General features: G+C 38.1%; 2 protein-coding genes across 2 annotated transcripts; both read right to left on the reverse strand.

Moving 5' to 3' along the window:
• Nucleotides 1–14,229: 14,229 nt before the first annotated feature.
• Nucleotides 14,230–14,844, reverse strand: LOC149140761 (uncharacterized). The gene has a single exon (XM_089451059.1). It carries the CDS (start codon nt 14,842–14,844, stop codon nt 14,230–14,232), a length of 615 nt encoding a protein of 204 aa, XP_089307185.1.
• A 727-nt stretch (nt 14,845–15,571) lies between these two features.
• LOC149140762 (uncharacterized) lies at nt 15,572–16,460 on the reverse strand. Its single transcript, XM_089451060.1, has 2 exons — nt 15,765–16,460; nt 15,572–15,652 (listed from the first exon to the last, which is right to left on the reverse strand). Exons 1-2 carry the CDS (start codon nt 16,458–16,460, stop codon nt 15,572–15,574), a joined length of 777 nt encoding a protein of 258 aa, XP_089307186.1.
• Between the last annotated feature and the right edge of the window lie 5,088 nt (nt 16,461–21,548).

The following is a 21,548-nucleotide window of genomic DNA, read 5'->3' on the forward strand; positions in this document are numbered from 1 at the left end:
GCAGTTTTAGATGCCAAGGGAGGTTGAGGTCTCTGTGTATTGTGCAGTCCCAATAGGCAAGAGAAAAAACTTGAGGGTTGTAGAAGCAAAGTGTGCAATTCCGGAAAGCTGTATGAGGCTAGGTTGCTCTGGAAACTGGCCAAGTGTGAGATCAATGAAACTGGTGTAAACAGTGATAGGACTTAACTATGATCACACACAAACACTTAGTGGTACAACATAGACCATCTAAAACATATAAAACATACTATTCTTGATGCAACAACCTTCGCAACAAGAGTGCGTGAAGTGAGTGCGAAACATGTCTATGTGATGAGAACAACCCATACACACAAAGATTTCCCTTTGAAGGAGAACAAAAATTCTCTTTGCATGACAAATGGTAATCGTGATGCCCAAAGATGACACATGCTGCATAAGATGAGAACGTTAACAAATCTTAAGATCAAGGAGGGAGCTTGAGATCATCATCTTACCAATAAGTGACCAAGGAACGATCGATCACAGGATCCACGATAGGCTCCGAAATTTGCATGTGAGCCAAAATTTTGGAGGGTGGTTATAGCGGCTGCAACATTGGCGACACATTGGTAGAACTCCAGCTCTCTATATGGACCTTGCATTAGGGGAATTTTGAGGTCTAAAATGGGTCTGCTAAGAAAAATGTACAACCAAAATAAAGTTTATAAGAACCAATAGGATTCAAGATGATGATGTGAACCATGGGGGATGATTCACCATTTTTGGAGTAAAAAAGTAAAAAGATTAAAAAATAATAAAATAATAAAACTACTTTTCCAAATCGTATTTTCAACTTATCTCCCTTAGGTTTTACTCAAATTTAGAGTGGGAGTACTCGTTGGATACAAAATTTAATTCCTCATCCAAGGAGTACCCATGTTGCATACTTACGATGGACCCTACTAAACGAAAAATGAGAAATACATGAAAAACGTGTTTGCAATCACGTTTTTCATGTAGTAGGGTCCATTGAAAGTATGCAACATGGGTATTCCTTGGATGATGAATCAATTTTTCATCCAACTAGTGTTTCCGCTCGAAATTTGAGTAAACCCATAGGGAGATAAGTTGAAAATAGGAGTTGAAAAAATCATTTTTTCTTTTTTCCCTTTAAAATTTGATGATGTAATCTAATATTATTTATTATTTCCACTATTATTTTATAATTTCCTTAGGAGGCCCATTTTAGACCTCAAAATCCCCCTAATGGTCTCGTGAAAGCGAGTGTAACTCTTCCGGAAGTATTGTTTGATTCTTTGATCGTCATGGCTTCCTCACTAGCTTGAGTGAAAGATGTAGTCCCTACCATTCTCTTGATTGATCAATAGACATACCAAGCCAAGTTAGCTAAGTTGTTTCGATTGGGGATGATGGGTATATTGATGCACAAGTAATATAACTATTAGAGTTTTAGTTTCATCTCTGGTGTTGCTCCGCTGCCAGCTTGGCCTGGACACACTGGTAGAACTCCAACTCTCTATATGAACCTTGCATTAGGTAGAACTTCAACTCATATTTTCAACTTATCTCCCTAAGTTTTTACTCAAATTTAGAGTCGGAGTACTTGTTGGATGCAAATTTTAATTCCCCATCTGAGGAGTTCCCATGTTGCATACTTACGATGGACCCTGCTAAATGAAAAATGAGAAATACATGAAAAAACGTGATTGCAATCACATTTTTCATGTATTTCTCATTTTTCATGTAGTAGGGTCCATCGAAAGTATGAAACACGGGTATTCCTTGGATGAAGAATCAAATTTTTCATCCAACCAGTGTTTCCGCTCGAAATTTTAGTAAACCCATAGGGATATAAGTTGAAAATAGGAGTTGAAAAAATAGTTTTTTCTTTTTTCCCTCTAAAATTTGATGATGTAATCTAATATTATTTTATTAGTTCCACTATTATTTTATAATTTCCTTAGGAGGCCCATTTTAGACCTCGAAATCCCCCTAATGGTCTCGTGAAAGCGAGCGTAACTCTTCCGGAAGTATTGTTCGATTCTTTGATCTTCATGGCTTCCTCACTAGCTTGAGTGAAAGATGTAGTCCCTACCGTTCTCTTGATCGATCAACATACATACCAAGCAAAGTCAGCTGAGTTGTTTCGATTGGGGATGATGGGTATATTGATGTACAAGTAATATAACTGTCAGAGTTTTAGTTTCATCTTTGGTGTTGCTCTGTTGCCAGCAGGCCTGGACAATACCCTAACAGAGTCATGCAGGAACACAAGCATCGCTCTACTGCCAGCGAGCCTGGACAATACCCTGACGGAGTTACTTGCATCACCTCTCTGCATAGGAAGCCTTTCTCTTCTTTCACCTTATTCATTTTTCATTTTTTCATTTTTTTTCATTTTCAAAGAATTGTGCATAGGCACTTATTTATTTTTCATGAGGCGGAAGAGGGATCCTGACTTATTGAGAGAAGAAGATGTTGTCCCTTTATAGAAGTATGTTATATATACCTCTGAAATACTTGCTAAGGTTTTCCCCCTCACTTTACTCTACTTGACTGAGTTGACAAGGGTTAGCCCAAAAAAACCGATTAGAGTAGGTGGTACTAGTTAACAGTGCAAGCGTTGTGTTTTCACCAAGACTCACTCTGAACAGAACGTATTTTCCATCAGGGTATCATTGACTGAAGACAACAAGATCTTCATAAAGAGAGAGGACAACAAATAACCAAATGTTGATAGTTTTACAAGTCCTCTTATATTTCCCTGACTTGTCTCAAGATCCAAACACAGTTTCATGTAAAACTAACCTACGAGTGCAAACAAGCAAACAAACTGAAAAGCAAAGGGCAAAAGTAAAGCGAAAGAAAGAAAATCAAACAAAGAAAAACATGCAAGAAAAGTAAAGAAAAACATAAAGCAACGTAAAGCAAGAAAGAAAACACTACTCCTACTCGTATGCTAAACAATGCATGGGCCTGATCACATAAAGCGATATTTCCAATGCATCCACCGACGCATTGGTTGACCCATGTTAGTGAAGGCACTGTTAACAAGAAAGATATAAATGAAAAACAACAAACTAAAAAGATAAAACAATGAAGAACACGCTCCGAGTTTAAAGGCATCCACATAAAAGAAAAGAGTAAAAGTGCAGGATAAGCATTCTGTATATGTACCATGGTGTTGCGACACACTGTGCGCAGACGATAAGAACATACACTCTTTTAACCTTGACTGATGAGAAAACATGAAGAAAGAAGACAACTTGTGCTTCGCAAGAGTGCTCATTGTGTAAGATTCCTCCAATGCATGAGTGATGAGATCACGTGATTTCGGTGGAGGATTTGAAATATGTGAACTAGATTGATCTTTAATGCACACAGGGGAGTGATGAGGAGCCTCAGGAGTTTCAAAAAATTTCTACTCAGGAGTGGAATTGACCTTAGGAAAACGAGGGCCTAACATAACCATCAGCGCAGGTTGAAGTGCCTCGACAACTTGAGGGGTTTCCACTTCATTAGCAAGTATATCATCGCAGACCAGTGGCTTAGAAAGATTAATAGCGAGTGAATCAACATTGTGATCGAATGAAGGAGTACAGAGATCACGACAACCACGATAAAAAAATTCGAGATGTTCATCGGCATCCTCATGATATGACGAATCATGCAGAGGGGTTGATGAGAGACAAGAATTTTCACCCTCTGTGTTTCCGGAAATGACAGATGAAAGATTGAATGGATTTTTAGATAAAGATGTGTCCTCTCCGCAATGCAATGACAAACTGACATCCGGTGTGTCTTGTGAATGATCGGAAGTAGAAACATTCGGTGATAAGTTTTCACACGGAAAATCAAAGTGGCATAATCACAAGAGATGTTAGGATAAAGTAGATGAGGCGCGGATGGAAGGGAGTCATCTGTCATAGAGGGTTATTCTTTAGGTTCCTGCACACACTCATCATGAATGAAAATGCAAGTTGGATACACAACATCAATTTCGTCAACAACGTGCTCCTCGTGAATACAAGATGCGGAGTCCAGAATGGGAAAACACAACACAGTACAATTCGGAGGATCAACAAAACGCAGGGACGGAGGTCGACATAATGAGTTCATGTGAAAACCATCAGGCTTGCAAGCCAAGTCTGCATAGAAATCAAGAGTAGGTGGGGTGGGAGGATGTGACAGTTCAAAAACTGTGTGCACAACTTCTCCCACCTCGCATTGCGGGGCTATCACTGCTTGATGAGAAGAGGACGAACAATCACTTGTGACAACAGCCTTGTCCGTCTTGGATTTTGCAGCTCTAACATCGAGGTATGTCGAGAGGGGTTCGAATGATTCTAATACTTGTGGATTTTTCAGATATGTTAAGGAGATACTAAAATCTTTCACGAAGAAATTTCTAGTCAATTTCATCCTCTGGGAATTGAAATGCGAGATTACGAAAGTGTTCCAAAATTGAAACAAGGATTAATCAGGGGATTTCCATAATTCCAATTTTTTTTTGCTAAGTTCTTTATAGTCAAAATGATGGAAAGCACGGTCTATCTCTACAACCAACTGATGAAGAGAGTGAATAGATTTATAGGGTAGTGTGACACACCATTGCAATGGGTGCCCTTGAAGCGTGAATGTGAACAATGAGCAAATCATGTGATCCTCATCGATTCCATACATGTAACAAAGAGTTGCAAAGACAACTCTGTGTTTACGCCAGGCTGCTCCGCCTTCACCTTCATATGTATTTTGTGACAAGTGATTCCACGGATCCTCCGGGATTACGATGTCATTTCCATAAGACATACATCTTGAAGGACGAATTGTACAATTATCCATGATAGATGTGTAGAGATTCAAAATAGACTTTGAGGACTCAACTTGTCATTTGGACCTCCTTTTAGCGCCATAAATGTTGACAGTGATGGACCCGCCAACATGTAAGGGGATCTCCTCGGTAACAAGTCCCAACTAGACCTCATATAGTTTGGAGTTGGAGTCCCAACAGTGGGTAGTAAGGCTATGCCTTGACTGCAATAGCGTGCAGATATAAGTGTGATATCTTTGTCGAAAGCAAGTGCGTGACCTTGCAGCGAGTCAAGAGAGATGCATGGGGAGGTTCTAACACATGGGGGGGCAAGGAAGTGTGCTCCTTAGAAACCTGTAATAAAACATAGCCTAAAAAGAACACAAGCTGAACGACATCACAAGCTGGAAAGCAGAATAGTCGACAATCCAGAGTGATGGGTTAAACCAACAACACAACTTCAACGTGATTCATATAATCATATATGAAAAATTTCATACACAAATGTGTACGTTAAACAAGTTAAACATCATACATTGCTAGAAAATTATATATTACAGAGCAACGGAACACATAAAATATTTTGTAGAAATACAAACAAAGAAAACACATAAAACAAGAGATACACAGATATACGTGGTTCACTCAATTTGGGCTACATCCATGGGAAACAACCAATCCTTCCTTTTGTATTATCCAGCAAATTGAAGAGATACAACCTACAACAGAGCCACTGTAATTCCCTCTTCTCTCTCGCTCAATCACCTCTCTCTTTCTCACTCAGAATACAGATTTACATAGATGCAATGCAACTCCCTCATTTATAGTGAGGGGTTTCATTCGAGGGCAAAAAACCCTAAATTAAACATAACTTCTACCGTCAGATCTTCGCCTAATGAACAACCCAGATTGACTACAAAATTACAACATTTTACATCTATTTTTAGCTTCGAGGGCGCTGCTCCTGATCCCCTGCCAGGGGGAGGGCTCCCAAAGGTCGCAGCCGTCCCCCCTTGCAACGTAAATATTACAGGTGGTGTTGCCGCCACATTACGAACTGGGGTCTAATGTGGCGATACCTCTAAATAGAGAAGATAATTAGGGTCCACACCCAACATACATTGCTAAAAGTAGCCAGAATAGTCGAACTACAATAACAACATATGCATGAAGACATGATGGCTTTGCTATATTATATAAAAGTGAAAGTTTCATCCATACATACAACCATGACAACCACTAGCCCCAGTAGTGGAACGTTATAGTCAACACCGCCTACTCCTTTAAAGAGATGTACTCGCTTAGCACCGTGGAGAAGCTAAGGTTTGTCACAATACTCTCCAAGCCCTCTTTAAGCAATGCCTAGCAAAAGCTTGGCTCCCAAAAGCCTCTTCTATGAGTTATGAGGTTATATATATAGCAAAGGGTGGGGTAACCCTTGAAATTCCCCTTTGACTTTTGGAGTATCCTCATGACTCTTCAACTTCATTACATATAACTCTTTACATTACATATGATTGTTTGTATTCCACTAATGACACTTGGAATTTCACTTCACATTATTTTAGATTACAACATTTTGTTGGTGTCCGAGTATGAACAAATTATTCAATCCCGTTTCTTACATTAATATGTCAATCCTGGTGTGTACTCTTTCAAGGTAACACACAAAGTATATGCAGGGGCAAGGTTACAATCTACATCAATCAAGGGTTTGCTATTAAGAAATAAAAGCATCGCTGTAACATTAATGGAAATTAAATTGCAGAAAGAAAAGCATTCACAACAACCTATGGAATTCTGTAACAGCAATAAAGAAAATACAACAAGTAAAACAATATACATAAAAAGGGCACACGCACAACACCTGATCAGAAGAGTGGGCCCAACTCCTTGGTTAGGGCTATGCTTAACTCACATATTGAGAAAAATATCAGAAGTCTGGAAATTTCATTAACAAGAGTTCCACTGTTACAAAGCTCAATTCTTCCATCAGCTAGCTCCCCTTTCTCTTTGAATTGTGTCTTTTAAATATACAAACATCCAAAGGAAAGTTACAACAAACTGATCTCAATATTCAAAATGAGATTTGAGAGATCTGTCCATCATGATTCAGCTGGAAGAAGTAGAATTTGGTTATTACAATTTGGGCAATTCTAGAAAACGGTCGCAATAGCAAATTTACAAATATGTCCTTAAAAGAACCTTGCGTTTCTCCCAATACAAATCTAATTTCTAAAAACGACTCATTGGGTAACTGATTTGGTCCGTTCTGAACAAAACCCATGTCTCAGATTTTCCAGATTCGCTTTCATTTGCCCAAAACATCCAACGCAAAACGGTCACTTCTTATGCTAGAGAATTCCTGAGTTGGAATATCTAATTATATGTTGAATACCAAATCTACAATTTGAAAGAGATCTTGGAGGCTAAAATCATTAGTGAGGTTATAACGAATGAATAAACCAAAATTATGCATAATAATCATTAATTATTAAAAATAATTGAGATCATATATTATTTATCCACAAGAGCATAAATGATTATGAAATGGAATTATATAATAAATTATGGTAAATAACGTGATAAAAGAATAGTGGAAATAGATGAAATGAATGTTAAGAAGTGGTAATAATAATGACCAATTAAGAGCCCAACATTTCCCCAAACTGAATATGTTGCATGACCACATGCAACCCAATGCCTCTGTATAGTGTAGGGGAAATAATGGTTTGAAAAATATGAGTGAATAATGCTCAGTGGTTGTTTATGATATTCTCCTAAACTTTTAATAAATCAAACACTCATGTTATTTCACCTCAATTATTGCTTTCAACAAAATAACGGTGAATGACATCTATGGATTAACATTGTTGAAGCTAATGTAGGTTGAGCTTGTGTAAGTGATGTGAAAGGTGGAAGCCATGCAAGCTCAAAGAAAGTAATCAAAAAGTGTAGCAGGATTTCCTTCCCACAAACTAATTAGTTTCCCCGTCATCAAGATTTTTTTAATAACACATCTCATGAGTATCCTCAATCAGTAATTCATCAGGATTCAAAATTAAAATTAGGCCTCTTCATCCTTCCCCAAAATAATAGTAGAGTTGTTAAGCTAGGATTAAATAGAGATTGATTGGGTAAAGCAATTATCTTTGGTTCAAGATATGAAACTTGTAGAATAAAGGAATGATAGATTAGATGATACAAAATGTCAAATATCAAATATCCTAAAAGTTTCATCTCTAACATGTAAAGTAAATATTGATAAATCAATAATAGATATAAACCATGACCACCATTATCTAAGAATTGATTAAATATTACCCTATGAACCATGAGTTCTAGCAAACCTTATATGTGCAACAGTGGCATTATCAGCAGTTAGTTTTGAGAAAACAAGGTAACCAAGTAGATCATAGTATTGAATTAACCTCTATACCATAGGCATGGCCACTGCTACCAGCAGGCGTCCATAGTATTAAATTTCCACTCTACCCAAGCCTTAGGCCCTTAGTTCACTTCCATAAGGTACCCCTGGTATTATATTCAAAATTTTGTCTAAAAAGAATATTAAACCCCATAAAAATCTTAAGAACTTACCCTATTCTTCTAAGGACAAGTTATCCCTATGCATGAGTCAAGAGTTTACCAAATTCCTTGCTCATATGGTGAATCATATATTGGCCAAATATGACACACATTTAAGGCCCTTCTCAAAGAACATATCATCGAAACCACCCACAATCATGTCATATGCAAATATATGATTACTAAGCATTCTTCTAATTCAAAATATGTCATTTGTTTAAACCAAACTAAAATCCTAGCCTCCAATACCCAATACACTTCCTGCATCATTTGGGAAACTCTTGAAATTAAAAAGTACCAAAATAACTTTAATTACGAAGATGGTTATAAACTTAGTGAATCTTGGAAGCCCGTTATTGATAACATCAACCTTTAAAATTACATTTAGTTTTTTTTTTATGACCTTCCCTTTCTATTTTATCTTTTATTATTTCATATTCTATTATGGTTAATTTAATAGAATTGGATTCTCTATTTTCCCTCACTCATCCCTTTGTTGATCCTCCTCTTTTTTATTATCTCTCATATTATATTTAATTCATTCTTTACTTTCTAATCTCTTTTACTTAAAATTAATTGTAATTAAATATTTTTTTAATTTAAGCCTTAATTTTTTATTTTTTTTTGTAAGCGTAAGTGGTACCTTCCTTTTCTATTTATAATATCCAATGAAACCAAATACATCGTTTTGGTGGCCTCAACCTGCCCAGAAGGGAAACCAAGTCTGTTGGCCACCTGAATTTGCTATAAGCAGTCCAAAAACAAAATTTCACCAGTCTTTCCATCCATGCTATATGCACTAAGCAATTAAAAGTACTTAACAAACTAAGAACTACCATATAAACATCTGAAAAAAGAGTTGTCCGCTAAAAGCAGAAGAAACATTGAAGGATTATTCCTTCCGATCATCAGTAATCAGATCAGCGTTGGCAGGGGTTGCCATGGGTTCCGTGGGAGCTTGGGTCATCTGAGCCAACCTCTGTTGGATCTCATCCAACTTGTTATCCTGCATAATCATAATCACCTGCAAATTCTTCATTTCCTTTTTGAGGTTTGGCATTCCTTGGGCAATTTTGGCCACTTCTCCTGCCACTTGCTCCAGCGCCTTCGCAAGAAGTTGTTTTAAAACCCAGTAGACATGAAGAGCTTGCCTGTAGAGCATCATCATCCTCGAGTGTTTCTAGGGTCTTGGATTATGTCTGCCCATTCCTCTATCTCAGGGTCTGACTACTCTTCCATCACATTCGCCTCCATTTCTTGTATTAGCTGGCGGATGTCTTCATCCGTACCCTCTCTGTAGGCTCTCGCAGCTTCCTGGACAACAGTCATCATGGATCTCCTCCCCCTCCGTTGGCTAGCAGGCATTGCAGTTGACGGGTCAACTCTATTCTGCTGGCTTGGATGTCCTCTGCCTCCACGCCCCCTTCCTCTGCCCAGGCGTGCCATCTTTCCTTTTATTGTTGCCTGTTTACAATTTTCATCAACAGAAGTTAGATTTCGAGGATTTACAACCTTGCCCTCCTCCTTAACTTCCTTATCTCTTATCCCACCTCCCCTGCTCCAGTCATCTTCATTTGTCTGAGGTTTCCAATGATTTTCTTCTCTCGGATGCAGGAAGGTAAGTAAACCTTCTGTCATACTAACCAATGCCTGAGCCAGGTGCAAAGTTTTCATGTCTTGCCTCTCTACCTCCCTCTTACCATTCGTCATGGGGTGAGCAGTCTGGTCCTCCGTATTTCTCCCCAGACTATCTTCTGGACCACCCATCCTCCACCCTTCTTGTGCCACTCCCTGCTTGAACCCCACTTCTTCTATACATTGCATGGCAGAGTAAAAGGCAACCCCACGCCTACTCTCTTCCTCCCCAGAGGTAGCCATCAACCCTCTTTCTTCCATCATACCATTCAAAACAGAGAGAAAATCAGAAGAAGGTCCAGAGATGACATACCCAAAATCGCAATTTCCCGTCGAGGCTCCCACTGGTTGCGTTGCTCCCTGCTCCTCTTCCTCTCAACACGGCTTACCTATCCTTCTCCACTTCGCCACCTTCAAATAATACATCCCACCTATCCCACTTCCTATCCCACTACCACCGCCAATTCTGCGTTTCTCTCTCATCCCACTCTCTCCACTCCGTTTTCTCAAAATTCACGTTGACATGCAGTACTCTACCATGGCATGTTGGACAACGCTACGAGCAGGAGGAGGTCTCTCTGTCCTGCCATTCTCATGATCTTTCCTGCTGCCCTCACCTGTTCTCCTCCTCACCCCGATCGGGGGCCACCTGTATCTGTTGTCTTTAGATCGTGTCTTCATTATGGTCTTGAGTTAATATCATCTTAAGTGGTTCTAATTATGGCTTCTCTGAGTGTGTCGTCCAGATACTATCCAATTTTCCTCCTTGTTCCTTACTTCCCCAATTTGTGAGAAAATCTGTTGCTCTATTGCCTTCTCTTCTTACATGCTTAATGATCATGTACTCAAATCTCTTTAAGATAATTTCCAGATCTTGGATCAGGCTGGCCATCCTCCAACTTTGGGTAACTTTGTCCCATGAAGTCCCATTAATAAGTTTTTTAATTATGTGTGTGACCATTTGGGAATCTCCTTCCACTTCCAGATTGTTGTATCCATTTCTGATTGCTATCTTCAGTCCTTGATGTACTGCCATCAATTCGGCTTCATTGTTACTCATGATGCCACCATTATCTGAGTAAATCCATCTTGTTCTACCTTGGTCATCCTGAAAGAGGCCGCCAATCCCCACTGGGCCCAGGTTACCTTTGGATGCTCCATCAAAATTTAGCTTTATAAATCCAGCCGAGGGGCGAGAGAAGTGAATAGGGCTGTTGCATCCTATACTGGGTTGTTTCCACATTTGCGGAGCAACCATTCCTTGTTGCAGATTCAACTTGCTTAGAATTTGATCTTCTTCTGGAGTCGTTTTCCAATCCTCTGTGCTCCAAGTTTCCGCTAAGATGGTCTCTCGAATATGACTCAGCGTTTTTCCCCAGACTTGCTCTTGAGACATCTCTTTATTTTGAAAGATTCTCCTGTTTCGTTCTTTCCAAATCATCCACATATTCATGCCTACTGCTAGACTCCAGGCTCGTCTAACCACTGGGCTCGTGAATTGGCCTCGTCCCCATTGTTTAATTGTTTCCCTGATGTTCTGTTGATCTCTGTTTGTCCTTCCAAAGAGTCTCCTTACTTCTTCCCATTGTTGCTGTGCTCCACTACATGAATTCAAGAGATGTTCTTGCGTTTCCTGATCTTGTTTGCATAGACAACATCTGGGAGGCCCCTGAATATTGCATTTTTGAAGTTGGTCCCAGGTCAGGATGCGGCCTTTACATACCAGCCACAGGAAGTGGGTCACTTTCGGCCACCAGTTACTCCTCCAAATTTGTTTCCATATAGTTTCCATATCGTCTTGTTCTTGCTGAGTGGAGAGATGGTATGCTTCTTTAATCGTGAAGTTTCCCTTCATTGTATAACCCCATCTCAATATGTCTGGTCCTGTTCTTATAGGTATTTTCCTTGTCTGCATTTCTTTTATATATATCTCTCTTTGCTCCCTATCAATATGTCCATTCCATTCTTCCGGGTTTTTCCAAGTTCTCCACGATTCTTCTTGGCTCCCTTCATTCCAGAAATCCCTTACATAATTCATCCCTTCCTCTTTTGCCTTTTGATATATGTCACTTAAAGCTTGAAACCCATTCAGTCTTTCTCTTTGCTGCCAGGCTTCTTCCTAGAACTTGGTTGAACTTCCATTCCTGATTTCCCAGAAAGCATGTTTAGTTATTATCTCCCTGTTTTGACTAGCCAGATTCCATATTGTAGAACCTTTCGGGGTTTCCCTTATTCTTAAGATTTCCTCTGGACTTGTTGGCATATTATATTTTTTTGTCCATATTCTTTTCCATAGGTCGTCTCCTCCCTTCATCCATCTCCACCAAAGCTTAGCCCCCATTACTTGGTTCAAGGAGTAAGGATCTCTGAGGCCTAATCCTCCATCGGTTTTACTTTTCACCAAGCCCTTCCAGGATACCAGTGCCCATTTTCTTTGTTGCTTCGGTCCGCCCCAAATGAATTTTTTAAAAATCTCCACCATTTTGGCACACGCACCTTTAGGGGCGGCCATTGCCGAGAGTTGATAGATCGGGATCGATTGTAGGACTGCCTTGACCAATACTGCTCGGCCTGCTATATTCAGTGTTCTGAAGGACCAGTTGGCTAGTTTGCTTGCAATTTTCTCAATGGTTTGTTGCCAATTCGTCATTCTTAGCGGATTCAAGGCTAATGGAGTGCCTAGATATTTTGTGGGTAGCTCTCCTGAGCGAAAACCCAATAATCTTGTTAAATAATTTCTGATGTTTCCTGCTGTATTAAAGAAATAGGTACAAGACTTTTCCTTATTAATTTGCGTACCAGAAGCTTCCATAAAGAGGTCTAAGATCTCTTTTATTCTTCTAGCTTCTCTGAGAGACACAGCACAAAACAGCATGATATCGTCAACAAATTGCTGGTGAGTGATTGGTATGTTACTGCCCCATATCTGAATTCCTCTAATCTTCCTTTCCCTCAATTCTTTTTTGATGTATCTTCCTAAACCCTCCGCTGCAATGATGAACAGGAAGGGAGACAGGGGATCTCCCTGACGGAGTCCTCTGGAGGCCTTAAAAGTTTGAGAAGGAGCTCCATTCAAAAGAATGGAGAAATTGGGCGAAGAGATCATGGCAGAGACCCATTCGATCCATCGATTACAAAAACCAAAGGCCCTTAAAACCGATTTCAAATATTCCCAATTCAAGCGGTCATAAGCCTTGGAGAGGTCCAGTTTAATCATCATACCTGCTTCCTTTTTTGTTTTTAGAGAATGCACTACTTCTTGAGATACAACAAGACCATCCAGAATTTGGCGACCTTCCACAAAACCTGTTTGTTCTGGGGAGATAATACTAGAGAGAATAGGCTTAAGTCTTTTAGCCATTAGCGTAGCTACAATTTTATAAATAACATTGCACAGAGCAATGGGTCTAAAGCCCTGGGGCTCCTCAGACTTAGCATTTTTAGGAATAAGAGATAAGAGAGTTGAGTTTAAGCCTGTACTTACCTTCTGATTTCTTCTTGATTCTTCCACCACGTCCAGGATATCTTGGCCCAAAAATTTCCATCCTGCTTGGTAGAATTCCACTGTAAACCCGTCTGGTCCAGGGGCTTTATTCTTCTTCATCCCTTTCACAATCTCTTCTACCTCTTCCAGAGTAGCTGCCCTCATGAGAGCTAGATTTTGATCCCTGGTAATCATGCTTGGAATCTCATTGCATATTCTCTCAGTGGCTTCTCTTCGGTCTACATTAGATTCCGTGAGGAGTTCTTTGAAGTGATTTACCAGAATTTGTTCCATTTCCTCATGCTGAGTTACTCGTAGTCCTTCTTCATTCTTTATGGAGAAAATTCTATTTCTTTGTCTTCGCTAGATCATTGCCTGATGGAAGAACTTTGTATTCCTTTCCCCTTCTCGTAGCCAGTTCACTCTAGATTTTTGTCTCCATAGAATCTCTTCTTGTTTCCTTCTTTCTTCCATTTGTCCTATCAGGATCCCTTCTTCTCTAGCTAGATCCTCACTTCTGCCTGCAATTATAATTTCTTGTTGGACTTTCTTCATCTTCTGATCTAGAAGTTGCTGGTCCTTAAAGATGTTTCCAAATTCCTCTTTGTTCCATTTTTAATGTTTTCTTTTAGTTCCTTTAATTTTAGCTGGAAGGTCTGCATCCTGTTTCTTCCTCTTTGTTGACTTTGTTTCCACCATTCTTCTACTTTCATCATAAAATTCTCCTGAGCTAGAAGGCTTTGAACCTAAAGGGCCTTTTATTAGGGCTGGCTTTGATGTCAAGTTCTATTTTGATCAGCCAGTGGTTCGATCCCATTCCCGGTAGAATCATTGCTTCAATGAAAATGTCCTGATTTATAATCTGTTCTGACAGTAGAAATCTATCTAATCTGGAGGCAATTTGGTGTCTACCTCCCCTTCTGTTGTTCCATGTGTAGATCCCATTTGTTGTCTGAATGTCTACCAGCCTTTGTTCTGCTATCATATCTCCAAAGGCTTCCATATCTGCGTCTGTTCTTCTGAGGCCTCCCCTTTTCTCCTTTAGGGATGTGATCATATTGAAATCTCCTCCTACAATCCATGGAGAGGCTGGAAACATGGAACGTATAATTTCCAGGTTCTGAAGGAAGCTCCTGCGTTCGCCTGGTATATGAGGACCATATACATTGGATAAAAGAACCCATTCCTGGGATCCTATATTCCTGAATCTTCCTGAAAGAATTCGAGGTATACTAATCCAGTCTTCAAATTGAACCTCCTCTGGGTTCCAGAGGATTGCCACACCTCCCGCACTACCTATAGCATCCTGACCAATTATCTCATAATGTGGCTTGAAATTGCTCATAACATCTTTTAATTTTTGTTCTCTAATTTTTGTTTCTTGAACTAGCATTATATTGGGTTTATCTTTTTTGAGTCTCTCTTTCAGATATCTTTGTTTCCCCTTACTATTCAGCCCTCTAATATTCCAGGTTGTGATGATCATTTTAACAATTTAAGGGGTTGCTGGAATACCTCCGACAATGGCACCACTCTTCCTGAGTTTACCAGCATCTCTCCAACCATTTGGATGGTCTCGCTCATAGGTCTTCTTCCTCTTTTCCTTCCTCCTTTCCCTATAGTACCCACTTCTGTGCTTTGTCCTCCTTGCGTCCCTAGCTGATTTATTATTATTGTCCCTCGTTTCTCCTTGTATCTTTGGAACATGTCTTTATATAGTTGTTTCTAGTCTTCGGGTATGAATCTTTCATCCAAATGCCGCCATTCTTGCAGAAGTCTCTTCATAACCTGTTCTTCTTCTCCTCCTTTGTCCTGTTGTGGGTCTATCTCCATTTGGTTCTGTTCTTGAGGTCGATCTGTCTTCTCCCCCTCCTTTTCTATCTCCATATTGTTTGGCACCTTATTTTTCCCTTTGTTTTCTTTTATATGCTCCATTGTTTCATCTTCGCCATCCTCACCTTCTGCTTCCATTTCTTCTTCTTGTAATACTTCAAACTGGTTCTGACTTTTCTAAGTGCCTTCTGGAGAGGGTGGGTTCTGTTTAGTTTTTTCTCTTTGGGGTTTTCTTCGTCTCAGTACTTCTGTAAACCCTTCATTGTCTCCTCCACTTTTCCTTTCCTCCTGTTCAATATTCTCCTTTCTTCCCCCCAAATCTGTTGGTGTTTCATTGGCAATCATCGGACAGGATTTATACAGATGGTCGTATTCATGGCACCGTCTGCATCGAAATGGAATATGTTCATAATCCACTGGTTGTTGCCATACCTCATCATGGTATTCCACTTCAATATAATCCAGAAGCGGTTCTGTGATATTCATGTAGACACAGATCCTGGCATATGACGTATATCTGCCTCGTTTGGTAGTTTCTGCCACCTTGACGAAGGTCCTGATTGAATTCCCAATCCCCTCTAGAATCTCTGGATCCCAGAACTCTATTGGAAGCCCAAACAGTCTAACCCATATTGGTGCTGCTAGCATTTTCTCTTTATCTAGATTATAACATTCTTCCCATTGCCTCATAAAAAGGCCTGCATTATTGAAGAAGTATGGTCCCTCCTCAAAGATCCTCTCCTTATCCTCCAGGTTTGCAAATATTACCGTGAAGAATCCTTTTGCCCCTAGTTTTAGGTCAATATGTCCCTTGGGCTTCCATCTCTGTTGTATCCATTTAGTCAGGTCTTTCTCAGACGGCCATGTGCCTACAAACTTACAAATTAGAGCATGGTCTTTCATATATCCTCTGTACTCCTCAAGTTTATTGTTTGGAATAACAAACCTGGGTTTTTTTGTTGCTCTCGGCAGACATTTGTTCCCCGTCCTTGCTTGCCATATTTCCCCCATGACCGGCGTATCCTTGCTACGTCTCCCTGTGCCGCCGCTCGATCCGTTCCGGCTTGTTTCTCCTGCTGCTACATTTTTATAGGAGGGGATCTCTCCCTCCCCGTCCGGTTCTGTCATTTCTTTTGTCAGTCCTGTCTATTTTCAGGGTTTCTTCCTTCAATCGACCTGGCGTTGCTTGGTCTGAACTTATGCAGGTGGATTCGGGTTCCCCTGCACCCTGACCAGGTGCAGGTCTGCCAGAGGCAGCCCGTTCCAAAACCCTAACCCTAGGCGTTCATCTTCGTCTTCAGCGTCAACGCTCCAAGTCTCTCGTCCAATCAAATATATAAGTCAAACCTTAATTTTATTTAATGTTAATTGATTGTTAAAATATTTTATTAAGATATAATCCTTATAACATTAATTTAACAATATGCCTAATCTATATTCAACATTTATTTTCTTTTATGAATTATTTTTCTTTCCATGCCTTTTTTTTTTTTTTTGCTTCACAAGAGCTTCATTGGAAAAAAATTGCAGTCTTTACATTTTTTGCTTTTATTTTTTAATATTAAGTTTATATTTAGCAACTTTTAATAGTAAAGTTTATTTTTTGGGTTCTTTATGATGGGTGGAGTTAAGGTGGAGTTTTTAGGTGAAACATGGAAAGTTTCAAAACTATGAATATAATTTCTATCCCAAAATTTTTTGCAATAATATAATTATCCATTATTGGGTAATTCAATGAGCGATCTCCATAATATGAAGTATTGTGTAAATTAAGAGATCCAAGGTTCAAATCCCTCAAAGTAACCTGGTCTATAAAGAAGTAGATTGTTGTAAACTCAGAGATATAATAATAACGATTAGAATCGACCATATATCACATAAGTATACCCCTAAACTTAACCTAATTTCTAATAATAAAATACTCATGATATTCTTTTATCCTTAATAATAAATAAAATATTTATTAAAAATATTAAAAATTTCAAAACTATACAAATAATTTAATATCCAAATTTCAACAATAAGTTTAAATATTCAAATTTCATTTATTTATAATAAATAAAGTATCCACTTAAAAATTTAAAAAATTCAAAATTACAAACGCAATACAATACAAAACTTTAGAGTGATATAATTAAGTTTCAAAAATTATGAACACAATTAAAAAAACAAAAACAAAATTTTAGCTCTAATATAATCAAATTCATATATGCTCTGAATCTCATACATATTTGTTGCAAAAATATTCTTAACCATTCACTTTTATCTTTTGTTATGAATTTTATTAATTATAATTTTTTCATATAATAGTATACATGTAATACATATTGAGCTTAATTCAATTTTTTGTTATTATTTTTATAATATAATTTTAGATACTGTCATTGTCTAAGTTTGGTATGATTTCGATTCATTTTTTCTCTACCTTCTTTCTTTTAGATGTGTTTGATCCATTTTAATTTTATATGGATCCAAGTTATCTACATTTTAAACAACATTCACATATATTTTACTCTAGAGCATGATTGTTACATATATTTAATTATTTATAGCTATATATTATTTTTAAATATATGTAATATTATTTTTAATTTATTATATATAATTTTTAAATTCTATATAAAAAAGATTTATTTTTCAATTTCATTTTTCATCGATTTATATTATATATATTAGTATATTTAATCTTTTAATTTATTATATAATTCTATATTCAATAATAATTATACACACTATTATCTGAGGTTATGAAATATATATATATATATATATATATATATTTCTATGCTAGAATGGATTAGAATGTCTAGTTGAATGGGTTTATTGTGTGGAGGGCTATCATAAACTCTATGGATCTCATTATAAATGGTTTAAGATGAAAAAAATGGAGATGGCACAAATATCCTCATTGGAAGAGATCCATGGATTGGGAGCAACGACTCTCACATCTTTTTTGATATCTCATACATTCTTTAAATGAGCAAGGACTTTTCTATGTCCATCGAGTATATATTAAGCTAAGTTAAATTGGACAACAATCTTGGAAAGGGGCACAAACTCTTCATCTAGAAGGAGATGTGGTTGTGGAGTGGTCACATTATACTAACTCTATGAATCAAAGTCTCATCACATTGTCACCAATTGAGGATATCTTGGTCTGGTCGTCAGACCCCTTAAGTCGCTATAGCTCAAAATTTGGGTATCTAGCCCTTACTCAGCATCCAAATGTGCATCCTCCTCCTTGGTGGGAAAATAGACTTTGTGAGCTATCATACCCTCCAAAATCAAAGATTTTCATACGGCTTCTTTTAAAAATAAAGCTTCCACCTAGGATGTCCTTCAAGAAAGATATTTCCAAGGTCCTAGTCATTGCCCCCTTTGCCTTGAGGATACTAAATAGATTCCTCATATTTTCATATGTTTCCCTTTCTCCAAAAGCATTTGGGTGGAAATTTAGAAATTAGAAGGGGTTGAATACATGTGGCTTGGGAACTCTGTGAAGGAATGTTTAAAAGCCTGGTTAGACAGGAAACCAAAAGAAACCTTAAAAGCACTTCCCTTGGTAGTTTGTTGAGGTATATGGCTCAAGAGGAACACTTCCATCTTCAAAGACCAAAGTCAATCATATATTAGAGTGGTTTATAATAGCCTTGCACTTCAAGATTCCTTGCTAAGGAAATTAGCCCCCAAAATCATCACCAACACTCTCAGACAAACATACAAAAAGATAAGATGCGAGCCTTTTAACAAAATCCATCCATAGGAGGAGAAGGAGGGCCCATTTATCTATTATATACACGTGTATTCTTTTTATTGTAAGATTGAGTTGGCATCAATTTTTTTTGTGGAATTTTTTTCTCTAAAACTTCTCCTCCATTTTTTTGAATTTATTAAAATCACTGAAATTAATATATATGGGGACTCAATGATTGTGATCAAATGGATAACTGGTAAGACAAAATTAAGAAATCATACTCTTTTTCCTCTTCATCAGAATATCTCAAATAAAATGTTTTTTCTCTTATTTCTTTCTCACATGTATACAAGGAAAAAATCGAAGAAGTGGATAAAATTTCCAAAAGTGGATTGGCATTTGCTCAAGTTCAATGGGAAATCCAAGAAGACACTAAAGGCATGCTCAACTTTCTCCAATTATGCCCTTGGGCATATTTAAAAACTCTTTGACTATCTATATATTTATTTATATCTTTTTTTTCTCTCGGATGTAGCATGTTAGATCCTATTTTGGTTGATGTTTCCAGTTTTGCATGTGGATAGGGGATCATGGAAAATTTTAGGGGCTAATATTTGCAAGTGGGCCAATTTGCTAATTTCCATCTTTTTCTAAAGAGGATTCACCCAAATTTTATAGTATCAAATTATTTCACCTTAAAAATTTCCAAAATTATACAAAGACTACATATAGAACTATTATAAATTTGCATGTTTTTACAAAGATATCAACAAACATTTTATAATTTGCAATTTGGGGACTAGTAAGATTCACCCAGGTTTCTAAACTTTAAGAGAATTGTTTATCTTTATACTCATATAATGATTTCCATATACTCTTTTAAGGAATGCGTTTTCAGAAAATAATCTTACAAGTAATGCATTTGGGCCTTATTAAATCAAAAAAATATTGTCATACATCACATAAAAATTGGTGACAAAAGATCAATGAAAAAAAACAATAGATAATAGTTTGATATCATTTCTTCCTTATGTATTTTTCTCCCTACAAAAGTTTGATACATGATAGGATGTTTGAGCAAATCAATGCATTAAGAAATGGCTTTATCTCAAACAATTTTTTTTATCAATTTTTTTTATCTTGTTTAATTAAATGTGTAATAAACTCTGTTAGGCAAAGACTCTATCTAAAAAACAAAATTGTTTAACTGAATATATAATGAACATATAAAAAGACTCTCCGTTAATAGTTTAATGAATTTTTTCAACATCTACACAATGTATTTTATTTTTATTTTTATTAAAAAAATATAAAAAAATATTTTATTTTGATAAAAAAATATTAAAAATATATATACAAAATTTAAACATATTATCCTATTGAATTTTTAAAATTTTTAATATAATTTTTTTTCCTAAGTAAAATTATTCTATTGATAAAAACAAAATTAAATATTTTCTATGGTGCTGAACAGAGTTATGTCAAAATTTAATTAAGAAGATAAAACTCAACTCCTCACCGAGGGGAAACCAATTCGAGTGAACCCATTGTAAAATGCCCATGCAGGGGTCTCAATTCTTAACCTAAAAAGGCCCACACAGGGGTCCTAAATCAAAACCAATCAAAACAAGCCACATGGTTTGAAAAAACAGTAGAGAAAAAACCCCATGAAACAAACCCATGAAACAACAAGAGAGCGACAAATCGAAACCTGGCAACTTGAACAACACTCTGTTTGGACCCCCTAGGTATCGTCTAGTGTAGGCCCCTCCACAATGCGACACACGTACTCATACTAGTCATCATCCTCTGCTGACGTGCCGTGGGGGATGCCACTGACTGCTTGCGAGCCGGCCGAACTGCCCTCGACTGCACGCTTGCCTAACGCGCCGCCCGAGATGCCACCAACTACTTGCGTGCCACGCGAACTGCCTTCGATTGCATGCTTGCCTCCAGCCATATCCTCGCCATGCGGAACGCTGTCATGACCAACCTTGCTCGTCTTCTTTGCCGTCTGCTGCTTGCTGTTGTTTCCTTTCTCTGGTTCATGGCCATCCTTGTTCGTCTTATCTGCCTTCTGCTGCTTGTTGTTGTTCCCTTTCTTTGGTCCAAGTTCGTGGGTTTGAGCATCCTGCTCATCCTGCAGACTAATTTCCTCACTGAAGGTCATTGTGACAGTGGCAATGATATCGGGATGATGCAACATACTGTGAAAGCGAAATTGGGTCGTGTGGTGAGAGGGGTGAGGGGGGGTAGGGAGGTTGGCCGTTTGGGTAGCAACGTTCATTCTTCTGGCACCATGGGCCTGTGCCCGACCTCTACCGCTGCACGTGTCAGGGTGTCTGCCAGAGAAATGACCTCTGGAATGAATAGTAGAAGGGGATGAGGAAGGAGTTGCTGGTTCAGGGGTGGGCGTCGAGGGGAGGCGAATGCTTCTGCCACGACTACCACCTCTTCTGCTACGCATTCGATGGCGAGTACGCGGCATGGCTGGTTGACGGTTGTTGGTCTGGGCCAAAATG

The sequence above is a fragment of the Pinus tabuliformis genome, chromosome X, assembly GCF_031772625.1.
Source record: "Pinus tabuliformis cultivar Carrire ecotype Pingquan chromosome X, CPIR1, whole genome shotgun sequence".
Taxonomy (NCBI): Eukaryota; Viridiplantae; Streptophyta; class Pinopsida; order Pinales; family Pinaceae; genus Pinus; species Pinus tabuliformis.